This window comes from Cydia pomonella, chromosome 17 (genome assembly GCF_033807575.1).
Source record: "Cydia pomonella isolate Wapato2018A chromosome 17, ilCydPomo1, whole genome shotgun sequence".
NCBI lineage: Eukaryota > Metazoa > Arthropoda > Insecta > Lepidoptera > Tortricidae > Cydia > Cydia pomonella.
The window spans coordinates 1,018,739-1,042,210 of record NC_084719.1 but is presented as its reverse complement, the minus strand read 5'-3'; the positions used below and the strand labels follow the sequence as shown (position 1 = coordinate 1,042,210).

The 23,472-nt window shown below is 37.6% G+C and overlaps 1 protein-coding gene across 2 annotated transcripts in view; it reads right to left on the bottom strand.

Annotated features, from left to right (window-relative positions):
- LOC133526866 (acetylcholine receptor subunit beta-like 2) overlaps positions 1-18,382 on the bottom strand; it is a 112,699-nt gene extending 94,317 nt beyond the window's left edge. Inside the window, exons 1-4 of one of the 2 annotated variants that reach the window (XM_061863694.1) lie at positions 18,227-18,382; positions 6,379-6,477; positions 4,554-4,650; positions 757-2,822 (exon numbers count right to left, since the gene is read on the bottom strand). In XM_061863694.1, the coding sequence (XP_061719678.1) occupies positions 757-808 (52 nt within the window). In that variant the 5' untranslated portion in view covers positions 809-2,822; positions 4,554-4,650; positions 6,379-6,477; positions 18,227-18,382. Of the gene's footprint in view, positions 1-756; positions 4,651-6,378; positions 6,478-8,582; positions 8,735-18,226 lie in introns of those variants that run through there. The other variant, XM_061863693.1, reaches the window with a different exon arrangement.
- Between the last annotated feature and the right edge of the window lie 5,090 nt (positions 18,383-23,472).

The window sequence follows — 23,472 nt, the reverse complement described above, 5'->3', positions numbered from 1 at the left end:
TGGAGCCTGTCGTGTCCCACTGCTGGGCAAAGGCCTCCCCCCAATCTCTCCACTGATCTCTGTCGAGTGCTATGTCTGGCCACTCCTTCAAGAAGGAGTCCAGTTCATCCCGCCATCGCCGGTGAGGTCTGCCAGATCCCCGATTCGGTTTTCGGGCTCCCACTCTGTAGTGACTTTGCCCCACAACTCAATCGGCATTCGGCAGACGTGACCAGCCCAATCCCATTTTAGCTTGGCCGCTTTCCGAGCTACATCGATGATTTGTGTCTTGGAGCGCAGCGTGGTGTTCCGGACTCGATCCACCAATTTGACACCTAATATGCTACGCTCCATAGCTCGTTGGCAAACTCCGAGTTTGGACTTCTGAGCTTTAGTCAAAGACCAAGTCTGTGCCCCGTAGGTTAGAACTGGGAGTATGCACATGTCCATGAGCTTCCGTTTGAGATATATCGGAAGATTACCTTTCATCAGGTGTTTCATGGACCAATAGCTCCTCCAGGCGTTTTCAATCCGTCTTTCGACCTCTTTTTCCTGACGCGCCTGGAAGGAGCCTAATTGGCCCAAATAAATAATTAATTTTTTTAATAACTTAATAATGTATAGAATGTTTATTTTGTACTTATAAGTTTGTTATATTTTTGGAAATAAAGTAAATATAAGTATAGACTTTCTTTTATTTATCTCTCTTATCAGCTAGGATCGTAAAATCTTGTTGATTTACTTAACTTTCACTAATAAAAATAGCAAACTACTTACCCATACAAGTCCTTGTGAATGCTATGAAAAACCACACCACTTGCAACTTCATATTGCTTGATAATTATTATGGTTTTATTTTCAATGAATCATGTTTATGAAATCCTCACAGATGCAATTTTCCCGTGAACTGAATGTGCGTGATCAATAGGGAACGAGAGCGCCACTGTCGCTCTACCAGAATAGGATAAAATTACACGAAAATTAACCTAAATGTAGTGCCATAAGAACGAAAATTAAGTTGATAAAGTTGTAGCCAAAAGAAGGACGCCACTAGATATTGATTTTAGCGCTACCTATTAGATGTGTGTGGAACTAAGATACGAGCGGTGCTACGAGTTGATAATGTGCTCTCTTAGCGAGTTACGGTGGAAAATGGTACAGTCGAAGGTGAGATAGATGGCGCTAAACTTTGTTTGGCCAAAGTTAGTTTGGCTTGTAAAGTTTTATAAATAAGAGAATTAGAATTGAAAAATCTGTATTAAGGTAAGGTTGACATCAAGTATTTATGTTAAATGAAAATGTCGATTTTACCTCAACGCGTCGGCAGCTAGCTGCTGTATAAATATCAAAAATTAATTTCAATAAAACAAAATAAATTTCTTACAGTGTTATATTTTGTCCTTCATTATAAAATATTTTATGATAGAAGTAGGTTACTTTTTTATACAAAACTACATCTTCGTAACTGTCAAGTACTTACATATATTTCATACTTACATAGATAACACAATGTCCCGACTGTAAAAGCAACAAAATAAACTGACTATTTTAGGCCTTATGTCGTAGGGTCGTTGTGCTAGTTTCTGTCCACTTGACGAGAATATAAAACTATAGGGACCGTGCGTGTTGGAGGGTCTGCCATCTTGTGGTCTGAATCGGAACCATAAACATGCACATTTACACGTCAAGTGTTTTCTTGTGCATAGTAGGTTCTGCTATCTTGTGGGCTACATCGGAACAATAAACATCACATTTACGCTTCGCGCCAAAAATCTGACAGCTCCTGTGCTGCCTCCTACAGTTCATGCACGCTCCCTATTTACCTTGTCACACAAATTTTGACTTATCGTCGGGGATAGTGCAATACCGCGTAACTAACAAATGCAGTAAGGTCCAATTACCTTGTACATTGTTTGAATTTCGAACTCTTACGACTTCGTTAGTTGCGCGGTACTGCACTATCCCCGACGTTATGGGAATCCTTAACGCATTCACTGCCAGCAACCCGCCAGGCGGGCGCTCAGTCCGTAGTCGCTTTTCGCTACGCATTTTCCCATGTTATCGGCTACGCTCGTAGCGCGTAGAACGCGCTGGCACTGAATGTGGTAAGACGAAATGAAGGACCCGTTCGAAATCGCCTTTTCGTACAAATATTGTTCTCATTTTCCTCTCTATATTAATATCCATTTCTGGATTAATGTTAATACATTATTGAAAATATTTTAAATTAATTTGTTGTATATCAACCACAGCTATGTTACACAGTTAGACGGATGATATATATTTTTTTAATAAATAAATATTATAGGACATTATTACACAAATCGACTAAGTCCCACAGTAAGCTCAATAAGGCTTGTGTTGAGGGTACTTAGACAACGATATATATAATATATAAATATTTATAAATACTTAAATACATAGAAAACACCCATGACTCAGGAACAAATATCCATGCTCATCACACGAATAAATGCCCTTACCAGGATTTGAACCCGGAATCACAAGCTTCGTAGGCAGAGTCACTACCCACTAGGCCAAACCGGTCGTCAAATATTCGCTCCTAATTTTTACAATAATCAATTTTTTTTTAAAAGTCGGTGGGGGCATAGCTTTTTTTAATGTTATTTATGATAGAGGAGGCTAACGAGCAGACGGATCACTTGATGGTAAGAAATTACCGCCGCCCACGGACACCTGCAACACCAAATTGGTTGTAAGTGCGTTGCCGGCCTTTAAAATGGGAGTACGCTCTTTTCTTGAAGGTTTGAAGGTTGTATCGGTCCGGAAATACCGCAGGCGACAGTTCATTCCACAGTTTAGCTGTGCGAGGCAGAAAGTTCCTGGAGAAACGCACAGTAAGGTTAATAATATACATCAAATTATGGAATTAAGAGAGGAAAATGGGGACTAGGTTTGTAAAAGCGGCCATCCCCTATCCCCTTAAATTCTAAATAATATATCTACTTATCTACATAAAAAATAAATATATTATTCGCTACTCCGTCAACGGGGACAAAAACTAGAGCCTGTACCCCTAGTGTAAATAAATTCGATTTCGAAACGTGACGTACGCGTTTGCGTTTAGTCTCATTTTGTATTGGATTTAGAAAAAGCGCGCCAAGCGGGATGTTTTGGAAACTCAAAATCCTATACAAAATGAGACTTAACGCAAACGCGTTCGTCACGTTTCGAAATCGAATTTATTTACACTAGGGGTACAGTACCCCTAGTGTAACTTTGATCGACATCATAACGTGACGAACGCGTCTGCGTTAAGTCTCATTTTGTATAGGATTTTGAGTTTCCAAAAAGTCCCGCTTGGCGCGCTCTTTCGAAATCCAATACAAAATGAGACTAAACGCAAACGCGTACGTCAAGTTTGGAAATCGAATTTATTTACACTAGGGGTACTGGACACAAACAATAAGTAGTAAGTTTTATGAATGGTAATTTAAGAGGCTATAGATCGTGGCATCCAAAATGATGCGCAGATTTGTTGCGAGTCGAGGCACGCGGTATTGAAGGTAGAGGTAAGGAATTCAATCTCCATAGGCAGAACTGATGCAAAAGTGTCCAGTGGTCAGCTATAAATAATAGTTCAAAATCTCTCCAGAGTAGCGCTAGAGTAGCTAAGAACCTAGGCGTTATTGACAGAGTGAAGTGCGCTGTCTATGATTTGATTTTTTTTCAAGTATTCTAGGTATTATAGCGCCACCTATTTAAGGGGCTGTCAACACCCAATGTCCTTGAAATTGATGTTACTTAAACAGTTTAAGAAAGACTATTTGTTTTAGTCAAGTAAGAAAAATATATGTTCATATTAATTATATTTCAAAGACCATGGTTGTACTCGATAGATGATTTAACGAAATCGGCTCGATAGAAAATAATTGCAAAGATTGGTCTTAAAATCACAATTAAACGGTTCTATGTCATTATTGTTTTGACTTATGGGTCTGCAATTAAAATCACAATTTCAAAACATTTATATCTAAACCGCTAACGAGTAAAATATTACACTAATAATCCACTTTTTTTATTTAAATAATTTTCTTATTATTCCCTTGCCCAGGCCCAGTAACATGCGACAGTGCTATCTCATTTACTACGATACAAATAGACAGTGTGCGCGCTTTAGGTATTGACTGCCTCTTAAGGTTTTTTGATGTAAATTTTCGGTATATGGAGATTCCATTTCTTACCTCCACCTTCTATAGCGATCTAATACTAGGTTATATATTAAATTATCACACGTTCATCAAAAACACATGCCATAAAAAATCATACGGAAACTAGATTATATTTTCAAGGGCAAATTTTGCTTTTAAAAAATAATCATGAAATCAAAAATGTCTAATTTTTATTTAATTTTAGAGCTATCCCACACTCTAGCGTCTTCCGAGCGTCGGCGTCTAGGCAACTCTATGGCTGCTACCAAAGAGAATTTGAAATAGAGGTGGATGACGTGCACCACTTCGATTTTCATCTCGAACAAATTTCAGCGGGCATCTGTGTGTTTTAGTTTGTACAATTTTATTTCTTTATTAAATGAACGTTGCTGCCTTGGCTACCTCTTGTTTAGCTTCGTTTGTAAAACTAAACTTCTCTTGTGCAGAAAGTGGCCCGTTTCCCTTCTGTATCGGAAGATCTCGCTGGATTCTTCTCCTTCTGTCAAAAAATAAATAAGTAGCACTATAAATTTTTGCTGCATACAATTACATGATCCGAGCAATTAATGGATCAGCATTTATATGATAATATAGGAAAATAACTCTTCTGGAGTTGCAAGCGTACATAGGTTACGGAGACTGCTTACCATCAGGCGGGCCGTATGCTTGTTTGCCACCGAAGTAGTAAAAAAATCAAAATGGCAGTGATAATTAATAAACAAAACCGCAAGGAATCTAAACATGTTACAAGATTTTTTTTTTATAAAATAATATGTATCTTATTTTAAATGAGTTTTTATCTAACGGCTCGATACGAAGAATAATTAAGAGACGTTTAAGATCATGCAAAGATCTTTAAATATGTACGATAACTAAACGACATGTCAAAATTTACGTTTATTTCGATTCCGCTGTGATCCCAATAAGATCTCTCTACGATATTTCTAACGTGATAGTGACAATGGTTGCCCGAATCGAGCTGCTTCTGTCATTTATACGACATAAAAACGTTAACTAAATGAGAACTTGTCTAAACTAAACCAGAACTTATCGTTATCGTATGTCATTCTTAGAATCGGGCCGTAAGGCGCAGAACCCACGCCACGTAGCGGCGTGGAACCGCTCTACGGCGCGCCGGCGTCGGCGGTGTGGTGTAGGTCAGAGGGCCTACCGCGAACCACGTTCAACGTGTTGCCTCCCTGTCACACTTACGTACGAATTCACAAGTGCGACAGAGAGACAACACGTCAAACGTGGTTCGCGGTAGGCCCTCAGAGGCCACCAGATGGCAGACCGCCAGCCTATTTTATTTTTTGCTTATTTAATAAACTTAAGTAGAAACGGACCGCGATGGTCATTTTATTTTAAGAACCGGACTTCTGAATAAACTAATTGGTGACGCCTGGTGTAGGTAAACCGACTAGTCTGCGCCTTTTTTTTTATACTACGTCGGCGGTAAACGAGCATACGGCCCGCCTGATGGTAAGCAGTCTCCATAGCCTATGTACGCCTGCAACTCCAGAGGAGTTACATGCGCGTTGCCGACCCTAACCCCCTCCCACCCTCGTTGAGCTCTGCAAACCTTACTCACCGGCAGGAACACAACACTATAAGTAGGGTTTAGTGTTATTTGGCTGCGGTTTTCTGTAAGGTGGAGGTACTTCCCCAGTTGGGCTCTGCTCTAGATCTGGAATGACATCCGTGGTGCTGTGCCCTACCACACAAAGCGAGATGACATTCACAATGCCCATACCTCTCTTGTGGATGTTTAAGGACGTACCCGGCTCGAAGCCTAGTCGAAGCGCTTCTCTACACCCTATAGTTGTGCCGTTCTCGAGAACATTCTCTGTTTACTATGGGGTATGTTCTCGCGCGAGAGTATTCCCCATACAAAACGGAGAACAATCTCGAGAATAGCACAACTATACCTACACCGTCAGGGCTCCTCTACACGATGGCCCAGGCGTAGGCCAGTCTAAGGGACGCAGCTATGAGGTGGAATGAGATAGCAATATCACTAACGCATAAATGCGTCCCTAGGACTGGCCTGATACAAAACTTCGCGCCGCGCCACCGACATGCCTCGCGGCGGAGCGATGCCACGCCGCTACGTGGGTTCTGCGCCTAAGTATTTGTGTATGGACTGAGAACTCTTAGCTTATTTGTTTATCTTTGTGTACTACGCTTGACTCTATTGAAATATATATAGAATAGTAAAATGATTAACCTCTGTCAGGAAACTTGGGCAAAGGCCATAAGCTGAACGGGTAGAAGTACGCGTTTGGCATCCTCCGCACCACGATTGTCTTCTCTTGCACCTTCGAGTCTGAAACAATTCAATGTATATACTGACAGACAACGCACAGCCTACAATTTTAGGTTAATTCTATGTTGTAGAACTCTTAGCACAATCGGAATAGAACAAACCTCGAAATCTCTGGGACAGTCCCAAATTTGGTATGAAATGTAAATTAAACGCCCCTGTTTCATGTCCACACTATTTGACATTTGCGGACCTCAAGAAATCGCAGCCATCTTGAAAAATGCGTACCTACTATCCTGGAGAAATTCGCGTTTTACTCAACATCTACATTCTCTAAGAAAATATGGTGTAAGACAACATTAAAGCTTAGTCCTAGATATCTTTGCGAAAAAATACATCTTGTTATAGAAAATACTTGTTGAATCTAGGCTTAGCGCTTATACACTTCCTATATGAGAAACAACTTTTTGTCAAAATTTAAATTTTTGATACCTACGAGATTTTATCGCTGAGTGTACTTTCCTTTCAACAGGCAATTCACTCATCGAGAAAGTTATATTCTCACAAATCCAAGCACATTTAACCTTTGGTATGCTTAGGAGCAAATCTGCTCCATATATATTCAACCAAATTCAACTTAAACATGAAGATGTAATAATTCAATAATTGCTAAATAAATGGCAATTTTTTGCCCGGCGCATACGAAATGTTAAGTAGCGTTGTTTTACATATAAGAGAATAATACTACACCTCCGGTGTCCATCATCAGATCAGCTCGATGGTACCGCCCCCATCAGATATACGGAGGCGGCTGAAGTGCTCAAAAATATCTGAACACTCTAAGGCCGTCACAAAAGATGCGTGTTCAATCGTATAGTGGGAAGTGGGTCTAATTTAGCTTGGAAGATTTACCCCGAACATACATACGACGACCTGTCTTTATAACTAGTGGGTAGTGACCCTGCCTATGAAGCTGATGATCTCGGGTTCGAATCTAGGTGTACTACACAGATATTTGTTCCTGAGTCATGTGTGTTTCCTATGTATATATGTGTTTGTCTATACCTATACGTAAGAATGTGTATCGCCGCCTAGTACGGTCACGCCTGAAAATATCGATACGGGCAAAGTGCCAAAAACATGTATACATTACCCTAATATAATGGGCCATAAAGTCGTTTAAGTATACATATTTTTGGCACTTCGATCGTATCGAAGTTTTCAGACGGAACTGTACCCATAGTACAAGTTTTGCTTAAATTGGGGCTAAGTCGATCTGTGTAAACTTCTCCCCAATTATTTATTTATTGATTAACATACATACAAATAATCAAAGAAAATAAAAGTTTGTAAAAAAAATCATAGTCGACTCTTGAAAATGGAGTTTTAAGTATGGAAAAACTATTTGAAAAAATTAATCCCGACACACGAGAAGTTAAACAGATTTCACGCGGGCAAAGTTGCGAAGTGAAGGCTAGCGATATCAGCGCCATCTATTAGTTTCTACGCTATATATTTTTTTTCAGATTTGTTTGATTTACATTTCTCTGATATTGAAGAAATGTCACATTTGACAGGTGGACCATCTTAAAAGCCGGCAACGCATATCCGGGTATCCACGTTTGTCGGGTGGGCAACGGTGATCGCTTACTATCAGGCGATTCGTCCTGTCGTTTGCTACTATATCATAAAAAATACCTCACGGATATATTTCTATGTTCATTTTAAACTTTGTCACAAAAATGTTTGGTTAAAAGTAGTAAACGGTTCCATACAAAATATTGAATTGTATTTTAATTAACTAACTACATATATTATTGGATTACAAAAGTTAATATTTAAATACAGTTGAGTTCCTAAACACGTTGCAAAGATGTATTTTGTCAGTGTCTTCAGAATCAGAAAAGCCATTTATTAAATTAACATATACTTAGGTACATTATAAACAGTATTTACATTCATTAATTATATAAGTATTCATAAATCTAAAGGACCATATGTACTGTAAAATGTTGTACGATACATGTGCGAAAAGGTGATTTGCAATTCGTGTCGATTCACAACACACCCTTCGGCCGTGTTTTAATTTAACGCTACTCATTTCAAATTTCCTATTTTTCGCACTTGTAATGTATTAACGAAATAATTGTGACTTAAAATTACCTCACCTTCAAGGGTAGGAGGCGTTAATAAAACTCCATTGATTACCAGCCTTGTTACCATTTTAGTGACTTAAAATGGAAGATATTCATTTACTTTTATTTATTTTACGTTTTGTTCTGTTTTTGATTTTATTACTTCATTTAGGTAAATGCGTTTTTCAAAAAGGAGCTCGTACCATGCTTCTCGATCCCGGGCCGCGCACCGCCGCGTCAGTGACTTGTACGTAAATATATTTTTGGAATGTAGACTTGTAAAGATGTTTGTGATCTCAACTGTACACTTACTGATGCCAAAGGAATCAAGAATCATAACCGACATAATGAAATAATGATTCTCAGACTTCCACATTCTAGAATGAAACTAGGAAGGATCGAGACGTCCTGTTAACTATGTAGAATCAGGAAGAACTACCAATGTCAACCGGTTGTTTTGTACCGGTATTACTGAGACCGGGGAAAATTCCAGTGGTCATAATTGACTAGGTAAGTGCCACTGGATTTGAGTTGACTCAATGTTACGTGTGCCATCGTTCTTTATTTAACTAAATGGAGGAGGTTCTCTATTCATCGGAATTTTCTTTTGTACCTATTATACTAGTGGCTTTGTGACCTCGCGTTAAAAGCTTAGAAAATGTAAATGTGTGTTGTTATCACAGTGAACTCACTATAATCTTAAGCGCCATAGACGCTATTGGCGCTAAGTTCTTTATGCCAACTTTTTCATTTTGAAAATTTTTAAAAATGTAGATCGACCATAATTTAATCATATATCCTGGTCACAAAATTTTACGAGGATAAGATGAGATTTGCGACCTGTAAAGGAGGACATTCGGACATACGAAAACAAAATGTCCCAGTCAAAATGGAGACTTTCGCTGACGCTACGGTCAAAAAAAGGTATAAATTGTTATTTAGTTCTATAGTCATCCGGTCCTGGAGAAATCAAGGGAACTTTTAATAATACACATAATATTTTCGAGCAATGGAGGCTGTCGACTGCAGCTGCATTAATGTTACACTTGTGATGGCCATTTTTGCCGCCGCTGTATCTGACAAGTTCCTTGATTAAACTTTTGATGCACTGAACGTCATAACCGTGGCAATAACGCGGTGGCAAATGTCACTAATTATAACAAGGAAATTGACAGATACAGCTGCGGCTACAATGACATCTGAAGTATCTGAACGTCACCTTTTATTTAAAACTGACAAACTTGAGAGTCAAAACCAGTGAATGCCACCCCTCCTCCCACACACTACAGTCAAATATAGGGAGCGTGCATGAACTGTAGGAGGCAGCACAAGAGCCGTCAGATTTTTGGCGCGAGGCGTAAATGTGATGTTTTTTGTTCCGATGTAGCCCACAAGATGGCAGAACCTACTATGCACAAGAAAACACTTGACGTGTAAATGTGCCTGTTTATGGTTCCGATTCAGACCACAAGATGGCAGACCCTCCAACGCGCACAGTCCCTATAGCGCTTTTCTGAAAAATTGCCGCCAAAATGAAAATAAAGAAATAATATTTATTGAATATCTTAAAATGGTAACAAATTGTTGGGAATCTCAATTCATTACCCATTTGGAACTAGGGTGTAGTGTTAAAGTTCCAATTTTAGACATTAACTACCCGGAGAAGAAACATGAGATTTCCGGGCACCATATTAAATCAAAAAATAATAATAATATGTAAACCCTATTAACCTTATTATCATATAATAATAATAAATAAACCCTATATTTAGTTAGCAATGTATTTTTTAGTTATCCCTATTATGTGTGTCTAACAAACGGCAAGGGTCAAAGGCATATCATGAATGTCTTCTATGTGATTTGATGTTACGTCCCGATTCAAAGAATGAGATACGATAACGATAAGTTCTGGTTTAGATAAGTTCTCATTTAGATATCGTTTGTGTGTCGTATAATTGACAGAAACAGCTCGATTCGGGCAACCAATGTCACTTTGACGTTAGAAATATCATAGATAGATCTTATTGGGATCACAGTGGAATCAAAATAAACGTCAATTTTGACATGTCGTTTAGTTATCGATCTTTTAAAGATCTTAAACGTGTCTTAATCATTGTTCGAATCGGGCCGTTTATTTAATTACCTATTTATTAGATCTAATGTATAATAGTCCAAAATTGGTCTAGCCTAGTGGGTAGTAACGCTGCCTATAAAGCCGATGGTCCTGAGTTCCATTCCCGATAAGGGATGTTTGTGTATGTATAAGCACAGATATTTTTTCCTGAGTCATGGATGTTTCACAATATGTATTTGTATGTAATATATATTGTAATATACACACACACACACACACACACTCATATAATAATTAAGGAACATAGCTTTAAGAATAGAATTGTATAATACTGACTGTACTTAGCTACGGAAGAGCGGTGCCTCCTAGCACAGGTTATTTTGTAAATAACTTACAAGGAGACACCAGCCATTGTAACATTTGTCATGGTTTTTGAAAGAAATAAACAATTTTGATTTTTGTTTTTTGATTTTTTGATTTTTTTGATATATATCGTTGTCTGACCCACAACACAAGCCTTCTTGGCTTACCGTGGGACTATGTCACTTTGTATAAGAATGTCCTTATAATATTTTTCTATATTTTTATATTTAGTGGTTTGAATAATTTGGGACTGGTTTTGTAGAACATTGTCTCAGTGATTATTCTCTTGCACCGGTCCTTTGCTGTTACATCAACGATTCAGAACACCGCTCCAAAAATAGGGTAAATCAGTTGACAACATCCTGTCAAGTGCAATATTTGGGTCAGTCGAGACCAAAGACGCCGCCGACCGTTGACTCTTGGCTACATATAACTCACTTAGCGTTCCGGCACCACTGTCTCTATCATAAAGCCACCGTTAGTAAAGGATGGCAATCGTCGACAGGTGTCAAGAGTCTTGAATAGGCGAGACGATTTACACAACGTGGTTACTACATGTCGAGATGCGGGTGATTGAGTGTTTTGGTTGGTTTTGTCTTTGTCGTTTGTTGGATGGGAGTGAAGGATGGTTAGATGACGAGGTGGGTGAATGTTATGAGTAGGTCGCTTGGAGACTCGTGGCAATGATCTCAATAGTCGCGGGATAGCGGTCAACTGCGCGCCGATGGCCTACCTCGCGTGTGGGCTCATTCAGATTCGTATCATACCATTACATTTAGGTTAATTTTTTCTTAAGAATAATTAATCTGCTAACCATATCAAAACACATCTAAAATGAATTTTTGAACTTTGAAATTTATGGACTGCTCACCCTCAAAAAACATACATACATATAATCATGCCTATTTCCCAGAGGGGTAGGCAGAGACCACGGATTTTCACTTGCTACGATCCTGATATACCTCCTTCACTTCCGTCACTTTCATAACATTCCTCATACACAGTCGCCGGCTTAGGGTGCTCTTGACCTGGCCTTTGTTCAGGATTTCCCCGATTTGATCAGAGAAAGTCCGCCGAGGTCTACCCCTTCCAGCTCCCTCTTCTACTTCTCTCAGTTGTTTGAGTTACTTGACTGCAATTTTGTCCAAAAGTGAACTGAAATGGGATCTTAGGGTCCACCCTAACCCTATTTTTGTATGTTTTTGTGTATAATGTTTGTACGTTGTTAGGCGACATCTTGAGTAATCTTCGATCAAATATTATGAAAAGGGTCAGTCTGGAGGTTAAGGGATCAAGCTATTGTATTGTATTGTAATTCATCAAAATTTTTCCTAAAGCTATTTCGCAAACCACGTGTCACAGTCTTACTTAGTTCACGTGCGTATCCCAATTGGTAAACGTTCGCTTCCTTGTGACGCACTAGTCGGTACAAAAGGACATTTTTGCGACGTTCCCGATGGCACGTACTGCGTTTCTGATCGCAGTACAGGGCATACCCAGGGCAATGTTTCACAGTTAACTCGCCAGTGGGCATGGCGTAGGTGCAAACGCTAATTTAATGGCATCCTCGGTAGGAGAGGAAATCGCGAAATATTGATCCTTTGAGACTAAGAATGTTAAAGCCTAGATATCTAAAAGAGTAAACTTATTATGTAGTTGTAGCTGGTGACGGTCTCCTGGTTTAGTCGGTAGTGAACTTGCTTACGAAACTGGTGGTACTTAGTTTGAAACGAATATTTTGGAGACGTGAGCTTTTATACACATAATGAAGAGGTCACAAAGTGACTTTTTAGGATCTGCTCACTCTGTAGCTACCTGCTACAAAAATTGCACCTCTCATAATTTGTAAACTTTAATTCCTCGCTCCATATTTCATAGGAATTAAATAAAGGATAGAATAGTACATTACGATACAAGTGCGAAAAATAGGAAATTCGAAACGAGTGGCGATAAATTAAAACACGACCGAAGGGAGTGTTTTAAATCGACACGAGTTGCGAATTACCTATTCGCACATGTATCGTACAACGTTTTACAGTACATATGGCCCTTTAAATGTTCGACACAGTAACGTAATATGCTACTTCTCGCACTAGTGCTATAAAGTAGCCCCATATGTACTGTAAATTATTTTTCATTGGCAGTTTTGTTGCCCGTTTTTTAACGACTATGAAAAACTGCATAAAGGGATACAACAGTGGGGGGACTTGAAAAGTTTTTTCCCTTTTATTATTTTTCTTAGACATATAATAATAATATATTCATTTCATGCTTTCTTCCGGTTGGGGCTGTGCTTAAGGAGATTATTGCTACCAATAGCTTCAAACTTTCTAGATATCACTTAAGGCTCGTTTCAATTTGTGCCTTCCGGTTAAATTCCGTTTGACTCACCAAGTCACTTGGTCTTGAAATATAATTACAATCATCCAAAGTTTTACTAGTCGTGGTAGAAGTTTTCAAGTCACATGACAGTCACAAGTCTCTGTAAATGTTGTTTTGACTTGGCTACTTGTAGAATAAATTCTCTTCTTGTTTCACAAGATCATCGACGATTTACGAATCAACATTTCCATCATCAAGACATCCTCAATAAATCAATCACTTTATTTGCAATGGAACATTCTTAAATGCGCATGCATTGTTTATTTTTTGTTGACATTATTGTGACCAATATTATAATTGTATTTGCATGAATACAATTATAATACGGTTCACAATAATGTCAATAAAAAATAAAAGAAAACAAAACAGATCCTAGAGATCAACAGAGTAGAAGTTTACAAGTTTCTCACGAACAGCGAAACGCATGCACCTAGTAAACGGGAAGCTCACTTAAGCCACCGTTACACAATCCTAGCACGTTGGCCGTTTATCATTTAGCATTCTTCCGACAATGCGACGACATGTCGACAGTCACGTTGGACTGCATGCTTTTGTGGGCGGTAAAGTACAAGAGTTTACGTATAGTACCGTTAAATGTGCCTACTTTACTCCAAAAGGAGGATGGGCAGATTTGTATGGACACTGGCCCATGAACCAATAAGAATATGCCAGGCAGAGTGATGGCAGGTAGACCAGGGATCGGAACCGGTTTTTTGGAAAAACTTTGAAATAAACATATATTTCGGTTTATTTTATACTCTAAATATAGGACTCGGTTGTGTTTTTAGATAACGACTTCGTATTATTAGATTGCCCAATTAGAAAGGGAATAATTAACAAAGAACGAAAAAATACCGTTTTCGTTCCCATACAAAAAATACCGGTTTCCGATCCCTGAGGTAGACATATTATGATGAAATGTTTTAATAGGTATTAGATATTTAGTTAAATTTAATATTGTGTAACTATGTTCATGACTGCAATAAATAAATGAAATGAAATGACATAAATGTTGACAGATTGGTAGCCGCTTTCGGATGAAAGAAGCGCCTGGCGTCCGTTGGCTCGTTGGGTGGATGGCATTCGAAAAACCGCGGGACACTTCTGGATGCGACTAGCCCAGGACCGGGATAAGTGGCGTACACGAGAGAGGCCTATGCTTAGCAGTGAGCGACTGGAGGCTAAAATGATGATGATGTTAAATAGGTATGTTGATATATAATATGCTGATTACATGTAACTTTTAAATACAAATACAAATACAAAATTCTTTATTTTTGTAACTTACGCATTAAATATAAGCTAAGGGATGGAGCCTCCCTGTAAGCAAAAATAGCTTGTGTTGGGAGCCTCCGCTCTTCCTTAGGTAACATGAGGTAAGTATAAAGCTATATAATTCTAGTTATACATGCTATTAACATAATATTAGTCTAAAGTGTACAGTTCCTAGATATGACTTAGATTAATACATAACAATAAAGTTAACATATGCAACCAAAAACCAAATATTACTTTAATTTAGGTATCCAATTGAGATAATCTGACAACTCAATTTAGACAAAAATTTAAGAAAGTTCTTTTAACATTCTAACAAAAACTCAACAGGTTTCAGGAGTATTCAGATTCAGATTCAGATTATTTTATTTGCGATAAGTACATGTACATGCAAATACAGTTATACGGGTATATACAATTATTTACAATATATTACATCAATCTTGTGGTATATGAATGTCAAATATTATTATAATAAAAAGTGAACCTTACAATGTATCCATAAAACAATTTAATCAAGTGCGTTGGCAAAATATTCGTCAATAGTGTGGAATGGTCTATTTATAAAATAATCGCTTACTTTTATGTCAAAGGTTTTTAGATTACTGCATTGTTATATGTCGGTACAGTCAGCATCAAAAGTAGCTGATGAAACAACGCGCCAAAAGTATCTGATATTCCGGATAACTTTTCCAAATATAGATAAATTTCTAAAATTCGTGCTCAAAAGTATATCTTTTACACTAAGACTGTAAAAGATAGTAGACTGTATAGATTGTTCTATATTAAAGACATCACTTTTTGTTAAGTTGTTACAGAATGTGTAGATACTTCTGGAACGTTATTTGATCCGCTACTTTTGATGCTGACTGTACTTAATTTATTAAAAAATTTTATTGCGATATTGTTAAGGCTGTTATTGAAGTGGATAAAGTTAGATTTAGTCTGAACAAATTTCGATTTATTTCGGAGATTAAAATTATGAGTTTCTTCAGCTTTCCTATAGTTATTTTGATTGACATAGATATACACACATATTCTGTGTATGTGTAAATGATGTTGTGATACAGTTTTCATTAAAAACTTTTAAAGCAAATCTACATTTAAGTACCCAGTGGGAACCAAATTGGACACGTTTTACTTGGACACGGTAGCTGAGTATAAATGACTCATGCTCACATAAACCCTGCGGTGGCAGCATGGTTCCATTTTTATCACTTGTCACTATGGCCGTCACTTTCGCACTTGCATACTTGTTAGAACGTGACAGGCATGGTGACAAATGATAAAGAGCCGACCATCTTAGCCCTACTGGTATCATATTATAATTGCGAAAGCAACTTGTCTGTTTGTCTGTCTGTCTGTCTGTTACCTCTTCACGCTTATTTACACCCACTTATCACCCACACCAATGAACTTATTTAGATTTTGGTAATTTTTATTTATTTAAAATATTGTGATTTTTTTCTTAAAAGTAATAAACAACGTAATCTTTTGTCTTTCTTGACACCCGAGAAGTAGGTATAACGCATAATGGGTCAAACACATTTTATAATAAAACCGGCCAAGAGCATATCGGGCCACGCTCAGTGTAGGGTTCCGTAGTTACTCTTCCGTCACAATAAGCTAAACTGGAGCTTAAAGTATAGTAAATTGTTAACCAAGGGATGAAATGGTACCTTTCACCCGAGTTAAACAAATAGGAAAATTTGCATAATCAGTACCTAATTAAAGTAAGTCTTTTTACTATGAAGGGGAAACTTTTTGCGATAACTCAAAAACAGCTAAACTGATCATGTCCGCTATAGTTTTCATTTAATGTATTTCTTAAGCTCTACTTCCTCGATTTTTTTCATATTTTTTGGACCTATGGTTCAAAAGTTAGAGGGGGGACACATTTTTTTTTCTTCGGAGCGATTATCTCCGAATAATTTCACTTTATCAAAAAATGTTTGTTGAAGACCCCTATTAGTTTTAAAAGACCTTTCCAACCATATCCCACGCTGTACGGTTGAAGCAAAAAAAAATCACCCCCAATTTACGTGTAGGGGAGGTACCCTAAAAAAATTTTTTTTTTAGATTTTATTGTACGACTTTGTCGGCTTTATTGATTTATATATCCATGCCAAATTTCAGCTTTCTAGCACTAACGACCACGGAGCAAAGCCTCGGACAGACAGACAGACAGACGGACATGGCGAAACTATAAGGATTCCTAGTTGACTACGGAACCCTAAAAAGGCCACTTCTGTGGTCAATTTTATAAAAGTTACGACTCTGGTACACATAAATCCTATTTTTTTCTAATTTGAATCTAAGTACTGAAAAAAAGTATCCCGCCTCTAACGGTGTACCGTCAAAATTAGCTTTAGATTTCCTTAACTTTCCTATGTCTACAGGGAAAATGCGAACGAGTTAACCATGCTATAAAATGTATATGATTCATTTGCATGATAAATGATAATTTAGTTATCTACATAAAATGAGAAAATACTAATTTAGTAATTTTGCTTTTTCATTTGTTATTCTTGTGATTAAAATGAAAAATGGGTTTCACTATTTCAGTCTCAAATTATTGATTATAATACCTCGACTGAAATGAGTACCCTTCATGCCTCGGTAAACAATTTACTATACATATAATATAAGTACATATATAGTCGACAGAACAACGTTTTATACTTACATTTTATATCTAATTTTGATTGTCAGATATTTTGAAATAATTAAAAAAGACAGCTAACTGAAAGGCGTTTTTTGAGTAGGTTAGGTACGGTGACGTCTGAAAATATATATCGGTACGAAAAGTGTGCCAAAAATATGTATACACTACCTTAATATATGGGCAATAAAGTCGTGTATACATATTTTTGGCACTTTTTTCGTATCGATATGTTTAGACGTGACCGTACTCGTTTTTTTTTACTTGATATATTCGCTCCATAAAAATATTGGTATTTTGTTATTGTATTTAATTGTTGTTATTGTCTATTTCCTTTTTTTTTCTTCTCCTGGTCCTGTGCCTGTAGACTTTATGAAATAAATGACTTTCCTTTCTTCTTTCTTTCGCACAAACCAATTAATTTTTGAAACCAACCCTATTAGATTAATCTGTTTTCGTAATTTTTAGTCTTAAAATTTAGAAAAGCCATTTGCCATTTTTTTATAAAACTAAATAATACTTATAATAATATTCATATTTTTTGTAATCTAAGTTTAAAATCAAATAAACAAGTGAGAACTTGAACTTATTAATTTAATTGGGCCCCACTAGCTGCAATTTTTTGTAACAAAAGTGGCGCTGTTTTTACAATAAATATATTTCTATTTCTATTTAAATTGCGAGGCGGCATAGCTGTGATATCTTTAATATATTTTCTGTCATTATCAAAGGTATAAAACCTCCTAACACATAGAGAAAAGACTCGTAGAACTCCTAGGCTGTTGCTAAAATGTGTGTATGTACCAAAAAGATGCTAACTGGCAAGCTTGGGTTTTAAAGTAACATGAAAAGTTGCTAAATTTAGCAAGTTGGATCATAGGTGGCGTAAAAAGAAGCTAAATTTACTTTAACACTGTTTACCTTTGACATGCGTGTGTAGGGGCGGCGCAGGCGCAGCGCGCGCGAACAGCAGCGCGCAGACACACGCGCATGCGCACACGAACCACGCGCGTAACATCACTCGCTGCTGGTTATCGACTAACGACTTGTATCATGCGATACGATACCCCGGAAGCATCCTATACGTCCATCATCCATCCGCAAAAGTCGTGCGAATTTATACATCAACATAACCCGGGGTGCGGAATGTTTTACACTTAGGGCCAGTTGCACCAACCATATTTAGCGGCCTGATCAACGTCAGACAGCAGTGACGTATGAAACTTCCCATACAATAAAATTTAGCGAACGCTTTAACGATGACAGACGGTTTGGTGCAACCGACCCTTAAGGTAGCCAAAATGAGTCATAAATTACACCTTTTGACATCAAGCACGACTTGAGTCGCTTGAAGACATGATTATAAATATATAGAAGTCTATTATTAAGTGATGCTATGGCTCATTTGGCTTTTGTTTCGATGCATCTAAATATCAAAATTACTTACATACATTTACCCCCTTATTCATAAACGTGTACTAAATTTACGATGTCGCTGATCATCGTTTGTACCTTTCCATCATACCGATACGTCGGAAAGGGACAAACGATGATCAGCGGCATCGTAACTTTACTACACGTTTATGAATAAGGGGGTTACACATTACATTTCCGACCAGAACAAAACACGAGGAAATCCCAAGACAATGAAGATCGTAGGTTCTATAGTAAATTTGCAAAATATTTTAAATGTTGGAGACGCCATGGTCAATGAAGCTATGGGCGTCGACAAAAAAAATAGAATGCACCGCATTTCGCCGCGACCAGGGATCTGGGCCTATGGGGATTGAATATAGATAAAATCAAAACAGAGTAGGTAAAGAAGTAATTTGATTTATTGAATTTAATGTACTGACTCTAGCCGGTATACTAAATATATCCAATGTTGCCGATGAAACTCATTATAATATACCGCCATGAATACTAAAACCAATGGAATGAAATTTTGTCAGGAAAATATGGCAATACAAAAACCTGACGACCAAGTTTAACATAATACCACACTCATAATGACATAAATCATAATCACCATTGTCATAATTATAATGTTATAATATCTTAATAAAATGACGGAATGATTACGTACTTACTATATTTGATATAATATTTCAACCTTACCTAACTAAACACTCACATTAAAAGTGCAACCAAATATCTATTAGATTTTGCACAAAGTAGTTATAATGAAAATTCCTTATATTGAAAATCTTTATCCTAAGTACTAACACTTTTTAATTAAATCAACCAAATTACCATGTATGCAATTACAGACAATATTAATTAGAAAAACCGTTGACATAACAAACAAATTCAACAACCACTACTAACGAGTGTGCTAATTAAAACAGTTTGTGTAGAATAAATCCACCCATCCTAAATGATGCCAGTTATCTGAGTAATGGCGATTAAGTAAGTGATGCAGAGTCCGGCGAAGATTTGCACGAGAGATGCATCCATCGGAAGCAAATTCCACAAGCTCAGGCGGAACGGGCGCTGTTGAATGTAATCGGCGGCCAACGTCAATGCAGCGTATAGCGAGTCTTCTGGGTACAAGAGAGAAGTAAATTAATAAAGAGTTATACTAATGACGGTTGGCAGTAATGTCGCGCTGAAATACTGCTGCATTAATGCTGATTTAGTCTGAATCCGAACGATACCTTTAGTGTTAAATAGTGTGGAAGCATTATAAACTACGGAAGGTGGAGGTAAGGAAATAAATCTCCATGTACCAAAAAGTGTCATCAAAAAACCTTAAATAGGTGGCGCTACAATACCTAGAATACTTGAACAAAAAAATCAAATCATAGACAGCGCACTTCACTCCAACAATAGCGCCTAGGTTCTTAGCTACTCTAGCGCGACTCTGAAGAGATTTGGAACTATTATTTATAGCTGACAGCTGGACACTTTTGCAACAGTTCTACCATAAGAGATGTCACTCCTCTTAATTCCACACTCCATATTATAAACGGTATCATATTTTCATAATTTAACATTTTCACTGACAAGCTGTCACTACAGTCTGTGCAGAAAAAGGTTACGTCCGATGTCATCTGCAGCGGCATTACTGTTGCAGGGACGTTGATGCCACTGCTGTATCTGTCCATTTCTTTGATTAAATTAATGAAAACAAAATCGTTTAATTGCGAAAAAAATCGATAGGGTACAGTGAAAGAAGATAGAGAAATAAAGATAAAGTAAAATAACGTTATTGACTCTTATTAACTTGACAAAGTATTAGGATAGAATAAAAGTTGTGCTGGTATATATATGTATGTGTGTGTGTGTGTGTGTGTGTGTGTGTGTGTGTGTGTGTGTGTGTGTGTGTGTGTGTGTGTGTGTGTGTGTGTGTGTGTGTGTGTGTGTGTGTGTGTGTGTGTGTGTGTGTGTGTGTGTGTGTGTGTGTGTGTGTGTGTGTGTGGCTGTGGATGTGTGTGTAGCGTGGGATGCATAGGAGTGTATATGTTTGTGTTCATATGAGTATGCAAGCGTGTATCAATATGGTATCCTTATGAGGTTCTCTGTCTCTGAATAGGATAGGTGCATCATGCACTTTCATTGTAGCTTTTTTGCTTTTTGACGTTCTCCACTGCATTATTGCCGTGATTATGACATTCATTCCGTTGACAGTTACTACGGGGGCAACAACTATGGAAGGTAGAGGCAAGGAACAGAATCTCCTTAGGCAGAACTGTTGCAAAAGTGTCCAGCTGTCAGCTATAAATAATAGTTCCAAATTTCTCTAGAGGAGCGCTACAGTAGCTAAGAACCTAGGCGTTATTGATGGAGTGAAGTGCGCTGTCTGTGATTAAATTTTTTGTCAAGTATACTAGATATTGTAGCGCCACCTATTTGGTTTTTATCGGACTGTTTTTGGTATATGGAGATTCTTCTGTTCCTTGCCTCTACCTTCCATAGCAACAATGACGCCGCAACAGAAATTTGTAAATGAAGTGACAAGCAAAATTATAATTATATCGTCACCGCTGGAATATTCATGGTCTTCACAATCAAGGAGCTGGTCCGCAATGATTATTTTCAATTTGTCCAATTCCCAGTTAATCAATTCTACAAAGGCAGCAGGTAAGCAAGCGAGCACGAAAACAAAGAGACAGGTAGACGCTACCAGGAAATCATCAAATAATCCAGTTAAAGTTTCCTGTAAATAAAGATTATTAGTAATATTATTTAGATTAATAACTCTAATTCTTAAGATTTATTTTTCTTCAAATAATAAATTGTGGAAATAACGAACTTCTTGTTTGATCCTCGAAACAACATTAGCGCCTTGAGTAATGCAGTAAGCAAAGCAGGTAGCAAATCTCACAGTTATCTAAAAAAAAAACCAAAAACCTGTAACAATTTATATTATTTCCCCATAAATTATTCATACGATTGTATCGATCAATATTCTTCTTCAACCTAGCGTTTTCCCAGCCTAGCGCCAGGGTCCACTTCTCTACATAATCTTTTCCACTTTGCCTGGTCCACCATCCTCAGGTGTGAGATTGTTCTCTTCCATATTCGCTGTCAGGACGTCCAGCCAGCGCTTCTTAAGCCTACCGCGGCCGCGTGATCTATGGCCTTGGACATGGACAGTGAGGTTGAGGCATCTATTTCCGACGTAGTCTACTGGTCTGCGGCTTATATGAACGGAAACTTAAAAAAAAAATGAAGTTGCCTGTCGGAAACATGTGAAAAGCTAGAGAACTTAACAAGTCTTGAAACAGGTTCTCTTTCCTTTATCTCTTGAAAACACGCATTGTTGATAAGAATGATGATCTTGTCACATTCGTCTGGTGTAGGTGAGGTAAGGTGGGATAAGACGAACATGCTTTATTGCTCGGGGCAAGACAAACAGTATGAAGATTACATACAAGAGTTTGTCGTCTTACCCCACCTTAACTTATATCATTATTATTTAATTCTTATTTCTAATATGTCAAATGATAATAAGGTATTTAAACGTAATTCGAATGTGCATTTACCTGTAGTTTTGCCCAAAAAATTTTTTCGTTAAAGTTGTCAGTCAACGTTTTATAGAGTTTTAAGCAGTTGTATATGTTTTCAATTTGACTGTCTATAATGGTGTGACTGTTTAAGTGAAATCTTAAATTTAATTTAAAGACGTGTCGCAGTAGAGCTAGTCTAGAACGGAACAAATCCAAGAAGATAATATGGATTTGACCATGTAAACACACTGCAAAATTTATAAAACAACTAGAAAAGAAGGTCCAATCTAGACTTGGTACTGCATAAGTAAAAGCTATCAATTCAAATGTCTCATATAAAAAAGTACATGATAGTATGTATTTAGCTGTAGAACTTATTAATGGTAAGTGTGAATACCCCAATTCTATGTCTACTTGCTCGATTATTTTACAGAATTGAAAAAAATAATCTTCTCCCGTTACTAAGGAGACAAAAACGCATACTGCGTAATCAATAATGGGAGTTAGATTAATATATTTTTTTAAGCTCTGGTCTTCCACAAAAAAGCTGAAGAATATGGTGATGAATGTGGTGGGTAGGACGATGCAGTGGAGGCGCGCGGCGGCGCGGAGGACGGCGCGGGCGGAGAGGTGCGGGTAGAAGCCGAGGGCGAGGCGCAGGCGCAGCACCCAGCGCAGTGACACCGTTTTGGCGCGAGGCAGTAGCTCGTCCATTATTCTATAGACACGTAAGTTTGTTCTGTAATTATTAGTACATTGTGCAACGAGGGGAGTAAGTGAAATTTTGAATGCGAGGTGGTAATTCCCGACAGCCGCAGGCTAAAGGAAATAAAAGACCTGAGTTAGCAATATTCTTACCACCGGAGTTACATTTTTTTTTAAAGTAAACTACAGCAGATCGAAATGAATCTTATAGTTGAGTTGGGAGCCCAAACATGAAAAGTACGCAATCACAGTTTGGTATAAGAATTCTTAATTCAATCATAACAGTCGACGAGTAGAAAAAAAATTACAATTCACCCAAAGCCGAGGAGGAGTTCCATTCTGGTCTTGGTCAGTAATAAAAACGCTTGACTTAGAGATAAAAATAGAAAAATCGCATGAGTATTGACGTTTTAAGGAGTTCCTTTAATCTTCATATTACGAGTATTACTGGATCTTTTAAAATTGGTTCTGAAATTATGAAGTTCTGATGTAACAGACAAAAAACAACAT